This window comes from Hibiscus syriacus, unplaced genomic scaffold, assembly GCF_006381635.1.
Source record: "Hibiscus syriacus cultivar Baekdansim isolate YM2019G1 unplaced genomic scaffold, ASM638163v2 tig00110819_pilon, whole genome shotgun sequence".
NCBI classification, from domain to species: Eukaryota; Viridiplantae; Streptophyta; class Magnoliopsida; order Malvales; family Malvaceae; genus Hibiscus; species Hibiscus syriacus.
In genome coordinates this window covers 1011247-1028639 of record NW_024062875.1, presented here as the reverse complement: position 1 = coordinate 1028639, position 17393 = coordinate 1011247, and the positions used below count along the sequence as shown (strand labels likewise).

General features: G+C 34.0%; 2 protein-coding genes and 1 pseudogene across 2 annotated transcripts; 2 read left to right on the top strand and 1 right to left on the bottom strand.

The window, feature by feature from the left end:
* The first annotated feature begins 1786 nt into the window (after nt 1-1786).
* Nucleotides 1787-4368, top strand: LOC120142157 (serine/threonine-protein kinase D6PKL2-like). Its single transcript, XM_039156888.1, has 2 exons — nt 1787-2420; nt 3541-4368. Exons 1-2 carry the CDS (start codon nt 1840-1842, stop codon nt 4331-4333), a joined length of 1374 nt encoding a protein of 457 aa, XP_039012819.1. The 5' UTR covers nt 1787-1839; the 3' UTR covers nt 4334-4368.
* Nucleotides 4369-11481: 7113 nt separating this feature from the next.
* On the top strand, nt 11482-13141 carry LOC120142267 (cytochrome P450 94C1-like). The gene has a single exon (XM_039157012.1). It carries the CDS (start codon nt 11497-11499, stop codon nt 12991-12993), a length of 1497 nt encoding a protein of 498 aa, XP_039012943.1. The 5' UTR covers nt 11482-11496; the 3' UTR covers nt 12994-13141.
* Nucleotides 13142-13380: 239 nt separating this feature from the next.
* On the bottom strand, nt 13381-16787 carry LOC120142108 (annotated as a pseudogene).
* Between the last annotated feature and the right edge of the window lie 606 nt (nt 16788-17393).

Genomic DNA, 17393 nt, shown 5'->3' with positions numbered 1-17393 from the left:
ATCATCGTGTTCGAAGCGTAGACCAGTGATTAAGCAAAACTCCTCCCGCCCAAAACAAGTATACGCCGGAGGAAAATGAAATCATATCTCTTCATCACCACGTTGTATCCTCTCGGGTAGATCGTTAGTCATGGTCTGAAGAAACAAATAAGTCAACATAGCATCTCCACCCGGATGTTGTACTTTCAGCCATGGCCCTTAGCAAGTATACTCAAACAATTTTCTTTGTACAAGTGTATGCGTCGACGCAATTGTAGTGGCTAGGCTTAATTTATTCCTTAAGGTCAATGAAGCCGAAAAAAATTTCTACAAAAACAATAAACATACCAAGTTAGATATACCAAAAACTGCAAATTATACACTATAAACAGACATGATATTAAACGGTGAAAACAAAGTCAAATATGTTTCAAACTTGCATGGTATTCACCAAAGTCATTATTCTATCATAGTTCACAAAATGCATCAGATAACATTCCAGAAGTAAGCACTTATATAAACATTTAAAAGGACAACATATAGGTTTAGTATAGGTTCAAGGACAACATAAAGAGTAGTAGTTTATTCTTGAAACTTAAATTCGCAACACTATGAAGTTAGTATTTGTCTTTGTTTTTTGGTTGAAGTAATGCAATTCATTCAAGTTTCAATTTACAGAAGAAGAATAGTTTCTGAAACTTAAAATCGCAACGCAAAATGAAAATCGTAACGCAAATTTTCGTATTGCGAATTTAAGTTTCAAATAGTCTTCTGCAAATTGAAACTTGAATGAATTGCATTACTTCAACCAAAAGAAAAAACAAAGACAAATACTAACTTCACAGGGTTAAAGACTAAACAGTTTAGCAGTATTGGCAGCAACCGAATGAATTTACTAAGCAATCTAAGTGAAATGGTTAATCTATTATTGAAATTACCATTAAATTTATCATCAATTTAAATATGAAAAATCTAATAATAACACAAAAATTTCAAAATAAAAATAATTAAAAAAAACTAACCCTCGGTGGTTGATTTTCCATTTCTGACCGTGAATGGTTGTGAGGGTGGCTCTGAGAGATGGAGATAGACGGATTTTGCCGAAGATGGGGACGGATTTCGTCGGAGATGGGGACAGATGTCGCCGTAGAGAGTGAGAGATGGAGATGAGACTGAGTTGTGATTTAGGGTTTTAGGTTATAATTTACGATTATATTGTTTACATTTGTGTTGCGAAATTAATATTATGTTTCGAATTCGAAAATAAAATTCGCGTTGCGAAAATAAACGCGCTTTGCGAATTTGACTTCTGTGTTGCGAATTACAGATACGCGTTGCGATTTACATATTCGCGTTGCGATTTCCAATTTCGCAACTCAGTTTTCAAAATCGCAACGCGAATTCGAAAAATTGCAATGCGATTTACATATTCGCGTTGCGAATTTGAAAACTGAGTTGCGAAATTGGAGTTCGCGTTGCGAATTTATTGGTCATTTTCGTAAATCTAAAAAAAAATTAGTTAAAATCGTATATTATAAGACATTTTCGGTCACTGAAGTTATTTTCTCTTTAAAGAAAATTAACAAGAAAAAAAAAAAGAGGAATTCCCAATTCTTCGCTTAATTTCAATTTACTATAGTGATAGATAATTACAAAGTATTCAATCCGAGAATTAACTGTCAGTTTAACACCACATTTACTGAATCAAATCCAACCAATCATATGACCCTTATCAAATCCAGGTACCAATCCGACCCGACCGGTCGACCTATCTACCTTTTTATAAAACTTCTCTCCCCAACTCTATTTATATTCCTGCCCTCCCTCCATCTCCTTTATTTTCTCTGTTAAGTGTTAACGATGGAGCCGTGGCTTGACGACTTAGCCGACGATCTCCAAAGCGTAAGCTTCACCTCAAGTTCCAGCATCATCATAAACGGCAGCACCAGCTCTGGCTCTGGGTCTGCCTCTGCCTCCAACTCTGGTTCTTCCTCCCTAGCTCCTTCCGCTCACGGTTCCTTCTCTTCTAAACATCTCCGCTCATCCACCCTCTCTCTCGCTGACCTTCGCTTCTCTCTCCGTCTCGGCTCCGGTGATATCGGCTCAGTCTATTTGGCGGAACTCAGGTCTCCTGAACCACTACCTCCCGACCCCAATGCCGTTGACAACGACGACAATGCGAGAAGGAGAATAAGAAACGAAGTCGTTTTTGCAGCGAAAGTGATGGACAAGAAAGAGCTAGCGTCCAGGAGTAAAGAAGGGCGAGTAAGGACTGAGATGGAAATACTCAAATTATTGGACCATCCTTTTCTACCTTCGCTTTACGCGGCTATCGATTCCCCTAGATGGCTCTGTTTGTTAACGGAGTTTTGTCCAGGTGGTGACCTTCACGTCCTCCGTCAACGGCAACCCCTCAAACGTTTCTCAGTATCTGCCGTCAGGTACATCCTCCCACTTAACATTTTCTTCTTTTAAAAAGCTACGTCTGTTTTTTTTATTGTTGATGTGATTGAACAGGAGAAAGGGTCTCAAAATCTGGTAACAGTGTCAGGTGAGCGTGTGGTCCAGTATATTGTTTCTGGCTACATTGTTATTACTGTATGCCTTTTAACATGTTTCATGTCAAAAGTCTCCCTCTCGGCAGTGATGAGTGAGAAGTTAAGCCAGCAAATTTTGTTTTTTTTAACCCTGAAAATCTGAATCTGAATTCCTTTTTATGCAGCTTGATTTCTGGGATTTGGTTTGTTAGTTCAAGTTTAAACTTTGATGACGGAAGACCCCGTTTTTTTTGGGTCCCTCTCGGGCCTCTCCTTTTATAGTCTCGTGTCCCTGCCAACTAACCGTTCAATGCTATAAACTAGTAGCGAAATGACTGAGATGATAACATGTTTTAACTCGACTCGGTAAGAATTTTGTGTTTGAGCAAATAAAGTTAAAAGGAGAAGACAACAAATCTTGCCTCTTTGATAATGAGTAGTTGCATGATTGATGCCAAATAACTTCTGTATGCATTATATGATTGATATAGAATAATTTTGTACATGCATACTATGATCAATAAACATTAGCGGCAGCTCCATGTAAGAGACAATACCAGGGAACATCTAGGAAGTGTGAAATCGGGAATATGCTTCAATATAAGAATACAAGTTAGGTGTTCAAGTCATTTAGATTCGGATGGAAAATGAGGCACCTAGATTCCTTATAGTATGCATAATATAGGACATGTAGAAGCAAGATGACTTCTCGTCTTAGTTTCGTCTGTAGATCAAGCATAAATTTGCTGTGATTGAGGAATAATGGTGGTAGGTCCTTATGTCTGATCAAGAAGTGCTTGACATTATGAGCATCTTAGTTGTTTTCTTCTCCATACAAATTTTGTCCGTAAAGGAAAGAAAAGGTTATCTTTCATGTTTCCTGCAGGTATTTGTGGACCCTTGCATCTGGATGAGATTATGGCATTATGGGATGATGATGAAATTGATTACAATTGTAGGTTGTTGATTTGTTTGTTGGTTGGTTGTGGTTTTTAATACAGGTTTTTATTCTTGGTGTCTGCAGGTTCTATGCATCTGAGATGGTGGTTGCTCTAGAGTACCTTCACATGATGGGGGTCGTTTACCGTGATCTAAAGCCTGAAAATGTTCTTGTTCGAGCAGATGGTCACATTATGCTCACCGATTTCGACCTCTCATTAAAATGCAACGATTCTACATCAACACCCCAAATTTTTTTGGAGCGAAAGCCGCCGTTTCCAGCTCTGGAAAACAAGAATTGTATTGATAGGCCTCCTTTTGCATCCTCTTCATGCATTATTCCAAATTGCATAGTACCTGCAGTTTCATGTTTCCACCCAAAACACAAACGCAAGAAGACTGACCGCCGTGGTGGGCCTGAATTTGTGGCTGAGCCTATTGATATCCGGTCCATGTCTTTTGTGGGGACTCATGAGTATTTGGCACCGGAAATTGTGTCGGGTGAGGGCCATGGTAGCCCTGTGGACTGGTGGACACTGGGGATAATCATGTACGAACTGTTATACGGCGTAACACCATTCAAGGGCGTGGACCATGAGCTAACCTTGGCTAACATTGTGGCTCGAGCCATTGAGTTCCCCAAAGAACCCGAGGTTCTGGCAGCGGCTAAGGATCTTATGTCACAGCTACTGGTGAAGGATCCTGCAAGGCGACTAGGGTCCACAATGGGTGCATCGGCTATCAAGCACCATCCATTCTTCCAAGGGATCAAATGGGCACTGCTGAGATGCACAACCCCACCATATGTACCACCACCATTTCGTAGAGAAGTTGTATCAGATAAAAGCTGTCCAGCGACCCCAGTGGAGTATTATTAGACTAAGAAATGATAAATAAATAAATAAATAAATAAATAAGAAAATTCCAAGCATCCCTGCAGCATTGATGATGATATTATGATTTGGGAGTCATCCCCGTTGCCAACAAGCTCATGCTGCCATTTGGGGCCTAGCTAGCCCAGAAAAAATAGACGACTTCTACTAACACGCAACATGTTGCTGGCTTGGGTACAATTCAGCTGGTCCTCTGATCATGGATGGATGGGCTAACCACCAGGGTGTAACCAGAATTTTAATTTTTCTATTTCCCCGGCTAAATAGGCTCACAGTGCGTACTTGTATCATGATGGGTTTAATTTTGCTTTTTATTTTTCTTTGGCATTTACTGCAATTCTTTATAACCACACAACTTGTGCCACAAATATGTCAAATAAATACACACCCAAACAGTTTGTTAATTAAATGAAAAAGTCGCATCTAATTAATTATATTAAATTGAAAAAGGACGAGTAACAAATTCTGTAATGATTTTCTAAAACTAATGTAGCATCTGAAAACCACACGGGCTTACTGCTCAAAGATTTTGGGTTTGTACTCAATCCACTTAACTTTCAATATATCATTACTTTGTTGATTCTTCCACTTCACCTGTTCAACTCTTTTAAGATTAATTTTAGTATTGCGAGTAAAATAAGATAAAATTGAAGGCCATTCACATAATAAATCTACGTATATCCAATTTTTGTATTAGTTAATCAATTAATCAAATATAAATGATTATAAAAGGAACATCAATTAAAAAAAATATTTATTTAATTCACTCAAATTTCTAATATTTAACTTAGAAATAATCCTTTTAAAATAAAAAAAAATAAAAATTTAAAATATCATAGATGCATGAACTATTTAGGTTAATTGAACTTGATGTATCTAGTCTTACTAAAATAAAAGCAAATGCCTCACCACACATTTGACCTCTGGTTTTCCTATATTGTTGATAAAGGAGCATGTGAAAATTGGAAATTTTCAAAGTGCTACATGGTGGACTTTTCCCATTCAAACTCAAAATAGGATGGACCATGGCTTACGTTTGAGTTGGTCTTCTGCGTCGTTTTTTTAATTGTATTTTTAATAGTTTAGAGCGATTATATAATATTATATATTCATAATATTTATTAATTATTAACATACATCTTAGACATCGGTGCTTATACTTAATATCTTTAAAGAAAACAACATTCCTTTTATCATTAAAGTCGCTTAACAAATTTTCTTTTTATGTACCTTAAATACTAAAAACATAATAATTATCAAATTTCATTACTTCATTAATTGAAACACATGAATTAATATTTTGTATATCTTAAACACTGAAAGCATAATGTATTTTCACTATCCCAATTATATATAAAAAAAATAAGTAGTAATTTATCCTTAATGAAACGTTGATATCAACTTTTCTTTTATGATATTTTAAAATTTTAAGTTGGCATGAGAAAAAGGACAAAATATTTTATGGCATCATTTCAATAAGGAATAGTGTTATTGTCACGTCACGTTTAAGTCAATTTGCTAAATATAAAAAATAAAAAGTTTAAGTTTTAAAAAGAACACAATAAAAATTTAAAGAGCTAAAAGTGACTAGCATGATGAAGTTAAGGGGCAGAAGGATCCTTTTAAAAATTAAAATAAATCGATTCATCATATTTTATTAATTTGTAAAATAAAGAACAAAAATATTAAAGAAAAATAAAATATTGGGATAAAAATTTATATATGTAACTAAGATTGTTACTAGAAATAAATTTCCATACCGGTACAAATTCAAGATTTGCAACGCATCGGTAACTACAAAAATATATTAATTATATATATTGTTGTGAAATAAACGAGTAATTTTTTAACAATTGGTAATCAGAGTTTTTGGTTGTGAATTTTGTTAATTTTTTGCGAGGTTACTATTTATTACTATTCATATGAATAGTGAATTTCGTGAATAGTAAAAATTTGTCGGCGATACGAATTTGTCAACGGAGGTGTTCTAATACACGGTGGTTCGCAAGAATTGTCAGAAACGATCCAAAAGAAGCCAGATTTGAGTGGTAGCAATGGCTGCAGACGAAGGGAATGTGAAAATTGAAAAGTTCGATGGTGCGAACTTTGGCTTTTGGAAGTCTAATGTATGTCATGGTTTAAACTAGACCAGATATTGTTCATGCAGTGGGAGCTGTTAGCAGGTACATGAATAATTCATGCAAGGTACACTGGGAAGCAGTCAAATGGATCCTGAGATATATGCAGGGTACTACAAACAAAACACTTTGTTTCAAAGGTGGAGATACGATACTGACAGGCTATGTAGATGCTGACTTAGCTGGAAATGTTGACATCAGAAGAAGCACTACAGGGTATGTCTATATTCTATGAGGAACTGCAGTGAGTTGAGTTTCTCAACTACAGAAGATAGTTGTTCTATCCACAACTGAAGCAGAATATGTCGCTGTTACGGAAGCCAACAAAGAGATGGTTTGGCTCTAAAGTTTCTTGGAAGAGTTAGGCAAGAAACAAGAAAACAATGTCTTGTATTACAATAGTCAAAGTGTCATCTATATAGCAAAGAATTCGTCTTTTCATTCCAGGACGAAGCACATACAATTGCGATATCATTTTATTCAGTCTCTTATGGAATATGAGATTTTGAAACTTGAAAAGATTAGTGGAGCTCAAAATCCGGCAGACATGTTGATAAAGACGGTGACTACGGACAAACTGAAGTTGTGTTCAGCTTCAGTTGGCATGCTAGAGTAACAAGACTAGAAATGTTGTTGCATTGATCGAGGTGTGAAGACATATTAAAATCAGTCTTCAAGTGGGAGATTGTAAAGTCAAAAGGTATGGGGCAGGGGGTACCGCCTAATTTAACAAAAGGCTCAAGTTTTCAACGAAGGGGGCACCGAAATTTTTATTGAAAATATAATTTGGCATAATTATATTTTAGTCCATGCACACTTTATGATATTTACAAAATTAATCCCTAAGCTTTAACTATAAATATCATTACCCATTTAGCTTCAAAATCATCCCAAATCATTTCTTTCTCCTAATACTAAAGAGTTTAAAGAGTTTTATTGTGAGTTGTGAGTGTTTTGTAAACACCTGTAAATTTTCTATCTTTAGTAAAAGATCTACAGCAGTCCGAAAATGTAGGCAAAATTAACTGAACTCTGTTATCAATTTCAAATATTATTTTTCCGTTTTTATTTCGTATTCTTACTCATTTAGTTATAGAAAAATATCTTATTTATTTCCCAACAACAGTGACCCATTTTTTGTTGAAAATTTCAGCCTTTTGTTGAATTAGGCGGTGTCCCCCTGCCCCCATCTTTTGACTTTACACATAAATTTTCAACAATGATATAACTAAAGATACTAATTATAATTCTTTTGTGATTATTAGATAATTTCAGTAGTTAAAGAGAATGTTATATTTTTTTTAGAGGTTTTGAGTTTAAATAATTACGTTTATAGAATATATGTGCGTTGTAAGTTGTTAAAATAAATATTAAACATATATTATCTTATAATCATATTATATTAAAAAACACATGTTGTGAAGGGCATCAACATAAAAACAATAATTACGTGGTGTATGAAGCCTGAATAGCAAATCATTGTCGAAAGAAAAAAGAAGACGGAAAATGAAAACACAGCAAAGATCAAAGAAAATTAGAAGTAGAGGAAAAAAGGTTAGGTTTAAATTCACATGTGGATGAAGTGGACAGCAGTTGTGGAGTGTGATTGCAGCGAGGGAAACGACAGACTTAAGCCTGTCGTAATGGACGAAATGTGTGATGCTTTTGAACAGTTTAAAACATGTAATGTACGTGTGGAGCAGTCTAGTAGCTGTTCCCTTACGGTTCAATTGGATTGGATTCTATCTCTTCCAAATTGAAGAGCCTAGAAAGCGTGACAAGACTGGAGAACGGCGGACTTGCTTTTGAAAACGTGGATAACATGTTTAACAAAAACCATCCTTCTCTCAGAACCAGTTTTAGTAGGGACGGGACAGCCTCTAGTTTTATAAGTCGGCAGCACGGGAACAACCTTAGAGTTACTATCACAACTCTCGAAGCTTTCTCGAAGTAGTTTAATTGGATAAGGTACGTACTTACATATTTAAGGTAAATTTCACATTTATTTTAAATATTTCTATAACTGGTTACTTTGTTAGTTATTTTTTTAAAATATTTTATTTTTCAACGTATTAATTTTTGTCAAAATATTTATTATTGGATTGAAAACATTAGTTGACTAATAATTAACATATATTGTTAATGTGATATTTCTATGTGTTTAATTACTGACGTAGTATGCAAAAACGGATGTAGAAATTTATGTCAAGAGATGCAAACTTAAAAATTATATTAGAAATTTAGAGATTTTAAAATTAAATAATCAATAAAAAATATATAAGATAATTTAAAATTTTTAAAGAGTGTGGTCGTATCCTAGCACCCCCTCAATCCATCCCTGATGGTGTGTGCACATCATCATATTAATGACGTGATACATGCCACATAATTATTTTGGTGGCGTGGTACATATCATGTCATCACTTTAAATAATGTGACATACATCACATGTGAAAATATCACTTTTGTAATATGTGTTAGTTGTTAATTAACTAATAATTTTTATCAAATATGATACGTTTTAATTAAAAATTGAAACATTGAGAACATAATATTTTAAAATAAAAGAATAAGAGTAAAAAGTATAAAACGATCATTTGTATAAACTCAGAGAATAATTGTGCCATCATTTCTATATTTAATTGGTTTTACTGCAGATCATATAATTCCTCTTATTATTGGTTGAATTGTCATGAAATATATACACTTTTCAAGTTGAAAAACTTCACAAATTGACATATATGTCTTTTCTTTTTCAATATAGTATCAAGATATGTAAAATACATGTCACACTTCGATTTCGAGTATACAAGTGTCAAGAATAAATTATCATTGATTAAGTGAGATTTAAGTCATAAAGACTTAATTGAAATGATATAAAAGTTCAAGGATTCAGTTACATTTGAATGATATTAATTGAAGATTAAACTAGATAATTTTAAAGTTAGGAAGTTCCGGAAAATCAAGGGCTATAGTGAATGCGGGATGAACTTTGGGGGATAGTTTTAAATATTTAAATATTGGCTAAAATATTCCTTAATAAATTGTAATATTAGATTACTAATATATTTAATTTTGTTTTTTTGAATGATATTATTATAACGATGCTTTTATTTTTTTATATTATATAATATTTAAATAAAATAATAAAAAAATTATCAAACATGAAAATAATAAATCTATATAAAATTCTCTTATCATTATACAATAACCATTCATTGAGATAATTTATATAAACATAATTGTATATAAAATATTTTATTAATACACATTATAAGTATGAGAAAATATATTATATATTAAATGCTTAATAACACAAATTTATAAATATATTGAATATAAAATATTTTCCGTCACGTTTTTTTATAATAAATGTAACGTAATTTAATATACAAAGTTATGAAATAATAAATTTAAATCTAAACGGTGGCCGCGGAACTTGGGAAGTTGGCGTTACGTGAGGTCCGGGTCTTGCCCTGTCTAATGCGCGGAATGAAGAGCCGTATACGCCCACTTAAGGCCGACATGGCCGTCTTTCCATATTCATCAATTATTTGCCATGCTGCTACTTTGGGATCACAGCTTATGTATGGCAAGAAAAAGAGGATTAATTATTGGACGTCGGTGTGCATCAATCCAGCAAAACGCTAAAAAACGTCAATCCAATGGTCACGTCGGCATAATTGAAAATAACTCAACCCAAACCCACCACTCGGTCTCCCTTGTCACCAAACTCAATTTGGCTTCCTCGGTTCTCCATTTTCACTCCATCTACTTTTAAAGTACGGGACCAAAATTTTATTAAATTTTATTTGATTCTTTATCCAAAAAGTTTCTAAAGTTTTAAAATTAGATTAGTTATAGTCGATTTCTCTTCTTCTTTTTCTTCTAAATTATTGTTTGTTTGTTTTCTCATCTTTAGTTGGTATGCGACAATATATGTTTTTATGATATGTTTTTTGGGTTTTTTCTTCGGTCTTTTAACTATTTATATCATTTATTTTTCTTATAGTTGAATTTGACATTGTCGTGACTAATCAGAATGACGCTAATTTATTATTCTAATGACCTTACGTGTTTTGGACTCTCGATTGGACTTAGATATGTAGCATGCATTCGTATTTAGTTTTCTCACGATGCTTGATTTTGATTTGCGTTAATTGGTGGTCTCTTTAGTAGTTAATTATCCTGTTGTGGTCTGTTCACCGTAGCGGTCAGATCTATTCATATTTACCTATTATTTTTCACATTTTCATTGTGTAATCCTTATAAGATCTTAAGTGACTAATTTTTTTTGAATTAATAGTTTTGAAAAATATCCTACTCGTGTGTTTAGTTTACAATTGTAGTTGTAAACCCTCATTAGCGTTTTAGATATTTTTTTCTTTCTTAATAAAATCAGTTGCTTTTATTTTAAAAAAAATCTAAAATTTTACTATAAGCTTAAAAAAGCATACATGATATTATCAATGAAGTCTTGGAGTATGGGTGAATTCAGGAATATTTAGGGGTTGAACTGAAATTATAGTTTTCTTTCATTGTATTAATTTAAATTTTTCATATTTTTTAAATTACGATAATGCATTTTCTTTTCACTTATAGTTTTTACGAAATAAAAGAATATTACCAATATATTAAAAATAGCTTACGTTAATAACATAGCCGCACAAAAAGAAAATAAAAAATACAAGCAAATATACAGTGAAAGCTTGAGAGGGACACTCCAATTTTTGCAAAACCATAGTTTTATTTTTGCGCACGTGTTAGTCATGCAAAATTCAATATTCTTTTCTCGTGTGTCAAACAGCTAGAATTTCAGCGTCGCCACTTCTACTGCTATCGCGATCTTAATTATTTGACTTTCTTTTCACCAAAAATAAAAGAAGCAGTATACTATATAAAGGGGATCATTTCTCTTCAATTCCTTCATCTCCTACCTTCCCTTCTTTGATCTCTTCAGCTTTTGTTTATTGTTGGGTCTTCTTTTCTTTTCCTGTTTCAAATTCGTAAATGGATTCACAGGTTTCCTTTTGCTCTACGAGCACTGCTTTCTGTTTCGTGTTCTTCTCTTTTACCCTCTTGTTTTCTTTGTTTTCTTTGCTGGTCTTTGTTTTGAGGTCGAAGCTCTGGTGTAATTGTGAAACCTGCCAGGCTTATCTTACTTCCAGTTGGATCAGAGAATTCGACAATCTTTGTGACTGGTATACTCACCTTCTTAAAAAATCCACCACTGGAACCATCCATATCCATGTTATTGGCAATATCATCACCGCAAACCCAGTAAACGTCGAGCATGTTCTTAAAAACAGATTTGAGAACTACCCAAAAGGGAAACCTTTCTCCAATCTCCTCGGTGATCTTCTTGGTAGAGGTATTTTCAATGTTGACGGCGATTCATGGAAGTTTCAGAGGAAAATGGCCAGCCTCGAGCTTGGTGGCGTCTCCGTAAGAGCGCACGCATTTGATATTGTCAAGTCAGAGATTCAATCCAGGCTTCTCCCTCTTCTATCATCGGTTGCGGGTAAAGAACAGGTTCTTGATTTACAAGATGTGTTTAGAAGATTTTCATTCGATAATATCTGCAAATTCTCCTTCGGGTTGGACCCTGGTTGCCTCAAATTATCTTTGCCGGCTTCGGAATTCGCTGAAGCTTTTGATTTAGCATCTAAGTTTTCGGCACAAAGAGGGCAGGCGTATTCACCTTTGCTATGGAAGGTCAAAAGGCTACTGAATTTGGGCACGGAAAAGCAACTTAAAGAAGCCATTAAAGTACTGGATGAATTTGCTCAAGAGATGATCGATCAGCGGCGCAAAGAGGGATTTTCCGGAAGAAATGATCTTCTGTCAAGATTCATGAGCACAATCCATGATGACAAGTATCTTAGAGACATTGTCATAAGTTTCCTACTGGCTGGTCGTGACACGGTGGCCTCAGGATTGACTAGCTTCTTTTGGTTGTTAACTCAGCATCCAGAAGTCGAGTCAGCCATCCGAGACGAGCTGGAACGGGTCGTGGGGTCGAGTGATGAACAATTCGCAAGCTTTAATCAAATGCGAGAGATGCACTATTTGCACGCGGCATTGTATGAAAGCCTGAGACTGTTTCCACCTGTCCAATTTGACTCCAAGTTTGCTCAAGAAGATGACATATTGCCTGATGGAACCTTTTTGAGGAAAGGCACCAGGGTTACCTACCATCCATATGCAATGGGACGGATGGAACAGGTTTGGGGCTCCGATTGCCTTGAGTTCAAGCCAGAAAGATGGTTGAAAAATGAGAAATATATCCCTCAAGACTTATACAAGTTCCCAGTTTTCCAAGCGGGGAAAAGGGTTTGTTTAGGGAAGGAAATAGCAGTGGTGGAGATGAAATGTGTGGTTCTTGCCGTAATTAAGAGGTTCAAAATCCAGGTTCCCGGTCTCAATCAAGCACCGAGGTTTGTCCCTGGTCTCACCGCCACCTTGAGAGGTGGCTTACCGGTTCTATTCCAAGAAAGGGAAGCTTAATTCTGACACTTGCCTACACTTTGCTTTGGAGATAGATATAAGCTGATCTCCATTTGAGTTGAATTTTAAAATCTTTTTAACACAGCAAATCTAATGGGTCAAAGGGGATACGTGTATGTTTCTTCCTGTATAAATATTTTGTTCAGATTTAGGAATTCACCCCACATATTTTGCACATATATATGTTTGAATCTGACCAAATCCACCAAAATGAACTTATTCATAAAACATAAAGATGCATAATAGATACGAAGGAGCTCCTCAAAGTCACCAAAAGAAAATAAACAGATCAACAGGCATAGTTTCTGCAACAGACATTAAGCGTCTGCAGCAAGCAAAAAAACAACCGAATCTCGAACGTGATCGCGATTCAATGATGGCAATATATATTGTTCTACAAATTCGTTTCGGATTTAATCTCATGTCGAATAAGACCAGGAATGTGAATATTCATGATATAATCTTCCCGGTCAATACTTTTGGAATCAAAGTTAAATTCAGCCACATCAATGCCTCTCTCTTCAGCCACCCTTTGCAATGTCTCCAAATTTCGGTCATCAAAGCTGTTTGGGAGAGAAGAAAACATTTTAAATGGTTAGTTCTTATGACAAAAAATGAAAGCTGGTTAAATGTGATATAAAAATATTTAATAAATAGAATGCAGAATACAAAACTTACATCCCTGTGAAGAACACAAGGTTTGTAAAATTCAGCATGCTAATCGAAGTATATACTTGATTTTACGATCAAGATTCGTATACGTTTTCTTGAAACGTTGACAACAAAGTATATTGATCAAACAAAACACCCGAAAAGAGATGAAACTACAGTGAAAAAAGGAACAATTTGGTGTAAAATACTTTATAAAACTCAAAATTAAGAACAACAAACCTTTAGTGGAAGCACATATTTGAGTTTCATGAATAGGAAGAATCTATGGGGAGTGCTAAAAACTGTTCCTTTACTAACTTTCACGATCTTCCCATTTGTATCAATCCATGGGTTCTTAGTGAAATAACAATGCAAGAATCTATGAAAATCTGACAATTTCATAGGATTTCCTGATGAGGAGCTGATGTGGTAAATGGTCTCACGAGAACATTGACGATCTGCATAATGAACTTCCATGGCCACAGCCATGGCGTTTACCACCATATCTACTGGTATCTGCAATCATGTTTTTCTCTTTCAGTTCTGATTAATCATGCCTAGTTAAAGGAAGAAATTCATATTGATGTTTTACTAACCACATCAAGAGGAGAGTTAAGATCGCTAAAGAAAAAGGGTAATTTCCCCTTTCCATAACTCACAACGATTCTATCAACGGTTCTGCATGCAAGAAGCCACAAAATTTCATAAAAAAAATATTTTGAATTTGAATTTGAATTAGAGTTACATACCTGACACCTTAGACCCAACCAGGGAAAGGTTGTTTATAAGTACTTGTAACCATGGTGGGACGTAAAATAACAAGAGGCACATCCCCTTTGAAGTTCCCTAAAAGCATCTCTCCCATTGCCTTTGTAAATACGTATGTATTTGGCCACCCATTCAATTTTGCCCTGTACCAACACAAACCCCAATTGATAACTTTAATCATAGTTCAGAACAAGATAGAATAGAAATGTTAGTGGGAAAATACCTTTGGAGGCCGAATTCTTTCATTGCTAATTTTATTGCATTGTTGGGGGCACAATGATATCGTAGTTGTAATTTTTCCTCCACCATTCTTTTCTCTTCAAAGATGTTTATGTTACCTATTTTATTCAATGTCTCACCCATATGAAATCGTTTCTTCAATATCACTCCTTCTGCTCACCGCATACGTAAGCTAAAAGGAAAATACACAATAAACTCATCAATTCCTAAACCATCTTCAAATTTATCTAATTAATACTAAATAGTATCCTTCTGTTAATTATGCAACATTGTTTTTTCCCTCTTATAACTAAGTTTAGTTGTGTAAAGAGTATTAAAAATACTACTAACTAACATGTTAAAGTACACAAATGATTTATCGACTATAAGATTTTATTTTGTGGAGTTCCTCGACTATTAAAAGTTATAAAATAGTCTTTCGACTATAGTGTGTTGTTTTGTTGAGCTCCCCTACTATTAAAAGTTACAAAATGGTCGTTTGACTATTCATATGTTCTAAACTCGTCTTTTTCCGTTAAAAATTGGTGACTATCTGAGTTAGACGTTAATATGTTGACTAGGATATGATAAAATCTTATTTTAATGATGTCTACTAGCACCGTTGTTGCTTTCAAGCATTGGCTAGATGATATAATATTTTAAACATTAGCTCGACCACAAATGTAAATAGAGAGTCAATCCACAATATACAACTCAAATGGTTTGCTATCAGATTTTATCATGTCTCAATTAGTAGGTTAACGTCCCTCAGACGACCGCCAATTTTTTAACGAAAATGACGAGTTTAAAACATATAAATAGTCTGGTAAACATGTTGTAACTTTTAATAGTCGAAGGACTCAACAAAATAGCAACATATATTCGAGAGACTATTTTTTAACTTTTAATAGTTAAGAGGCCCAACAAAATAGCGTCCTGTAATCTGAGATCATTTATGTACTTTAATCTAATTAATAAGCATCAAATTAAATTTAACGATTACCTGTTGAAATATGAAGAAACAATTTTATTTTATCACATTTCTTTCCATAGTTCAACACATTGAAAGTTCCAAATGTATTGATATCCAATGCACCGTCGTACCTTCAAAAAAAACTTTAAATAAAAATTTAAAGTTTTAATAGATCAGAGACAAATTTCATATTTTAAATCATTGTAAAATTGTCCATAAATCTAGCTTCTTGTCCAAATTTATTCAAAAATTTTCTATTCAATCAAACTTGGTCGAATTAATACTCAAGCCATGTTTATGACAAAGAAAATCCTAATTACCTTTCGTTGAAATCAGTTGTGCCTGCCACATTTACTACAATTTCTATTTCTCCACACATCTTTTCTCTTAGTTTTGAATTTACGATTCCCAAGTTCTGCCAAGAGATATCGCCGGCCACTGCTATCACCTTACTTGACATCAAGTTATCAAATTCCCAACTCCATTTGTCTCCGAGAACCCTAAACAATTTTGTGCTTATGATCTATGCGCAAATTATATACACACGTTAGTGTTTTTTTTTTAAATCAATTTCAACATATAAAGAAGATATAATTTTGTATATACCTCATCATGTAAGCGTTGTGGTGCAGACTTGTCATCTGAAGCCCTCAAAAGAAGGTAGAGCTTGTTCACATTTGGTTGTAGCCTTAATATCTTCTCCAAAAAGACTAAAAGCAATGGTTGAAACATTAAATCATCAAGTATTAACTGTGCTCTCGGTAAAATAGCCATTGGCTTACTTATCAAAGGGAGAGTAAGAACAGTACTCTTGGCCAAAAATCCAGTTGCTCCGGTGATTAATATGGTCTTGCCTCGAAGAAACTTGGACACATTACCCATCTCCATGTCTATGTTTGAAACCAACAAAATGTTAAAATAGAGTTAATGTATATATTGTATGAAATGTTGAGAATCACATACCTTGATTATGGAATTAGTTTAGATCTAGATCTTTTAAAAAGAATTATACACTCATTTTTTTTAACGAAAAGAAAAGAAACAAAGCGTAAGAACGCCTAAACTATTATTTCATCTATGCCTACAGCAGTAACTGCTTCAGCGTGGTAAAGCGATAAAATCTCTCTGGAGGAGAACGAAAGAGTCGAAGGCCAAAAGCTAGGTTCCATGCTAACTTCGTCATGTCGAGAAAGTCTCACGTGCGACAACCTTAATATACGGCTAAGAAAATGCGTTATCGGTTTTTTTATTATTTTTTTAATAAAATCGGTAAAAAATTACCGAAAACATTATTATTTTTACCGGTTTTGTTAACATATCCGGTAAAGCACTATCAGTTTTGTTATTTTTCTACTGGTTTTGTTATTATTGGGCACTTTACTAAAAATGTTAAAAAAACATTAATGTTTTATATAGAAATAATAATGTTTCTGGTAATTTTTTACTGGTTTTGTTAAAAAAATAATAACAAAACCGATAACGCATTTCCTTAACCGTATATTAAGACTATCGCACGGTAAAATTTCCCCGTCATGCCGTCTGCGATCTTATTACCTTCCCATTAAGATGTACAATTGAATATGTATATATATATATACACTAAATCGGCCATTCGTTCTAAGTAAAAATATAGTCAAATGAATCATACAATCATACTAATATTTAAAATTATGATTGAATTTGATATCATCAATAAATAAATATCAAATCAGTTAAAAATATAAAATTATCCTTATTTATAAGGTATAATAAATATCACTGTAAAAATATTTCTCTTTTATAATCTTAT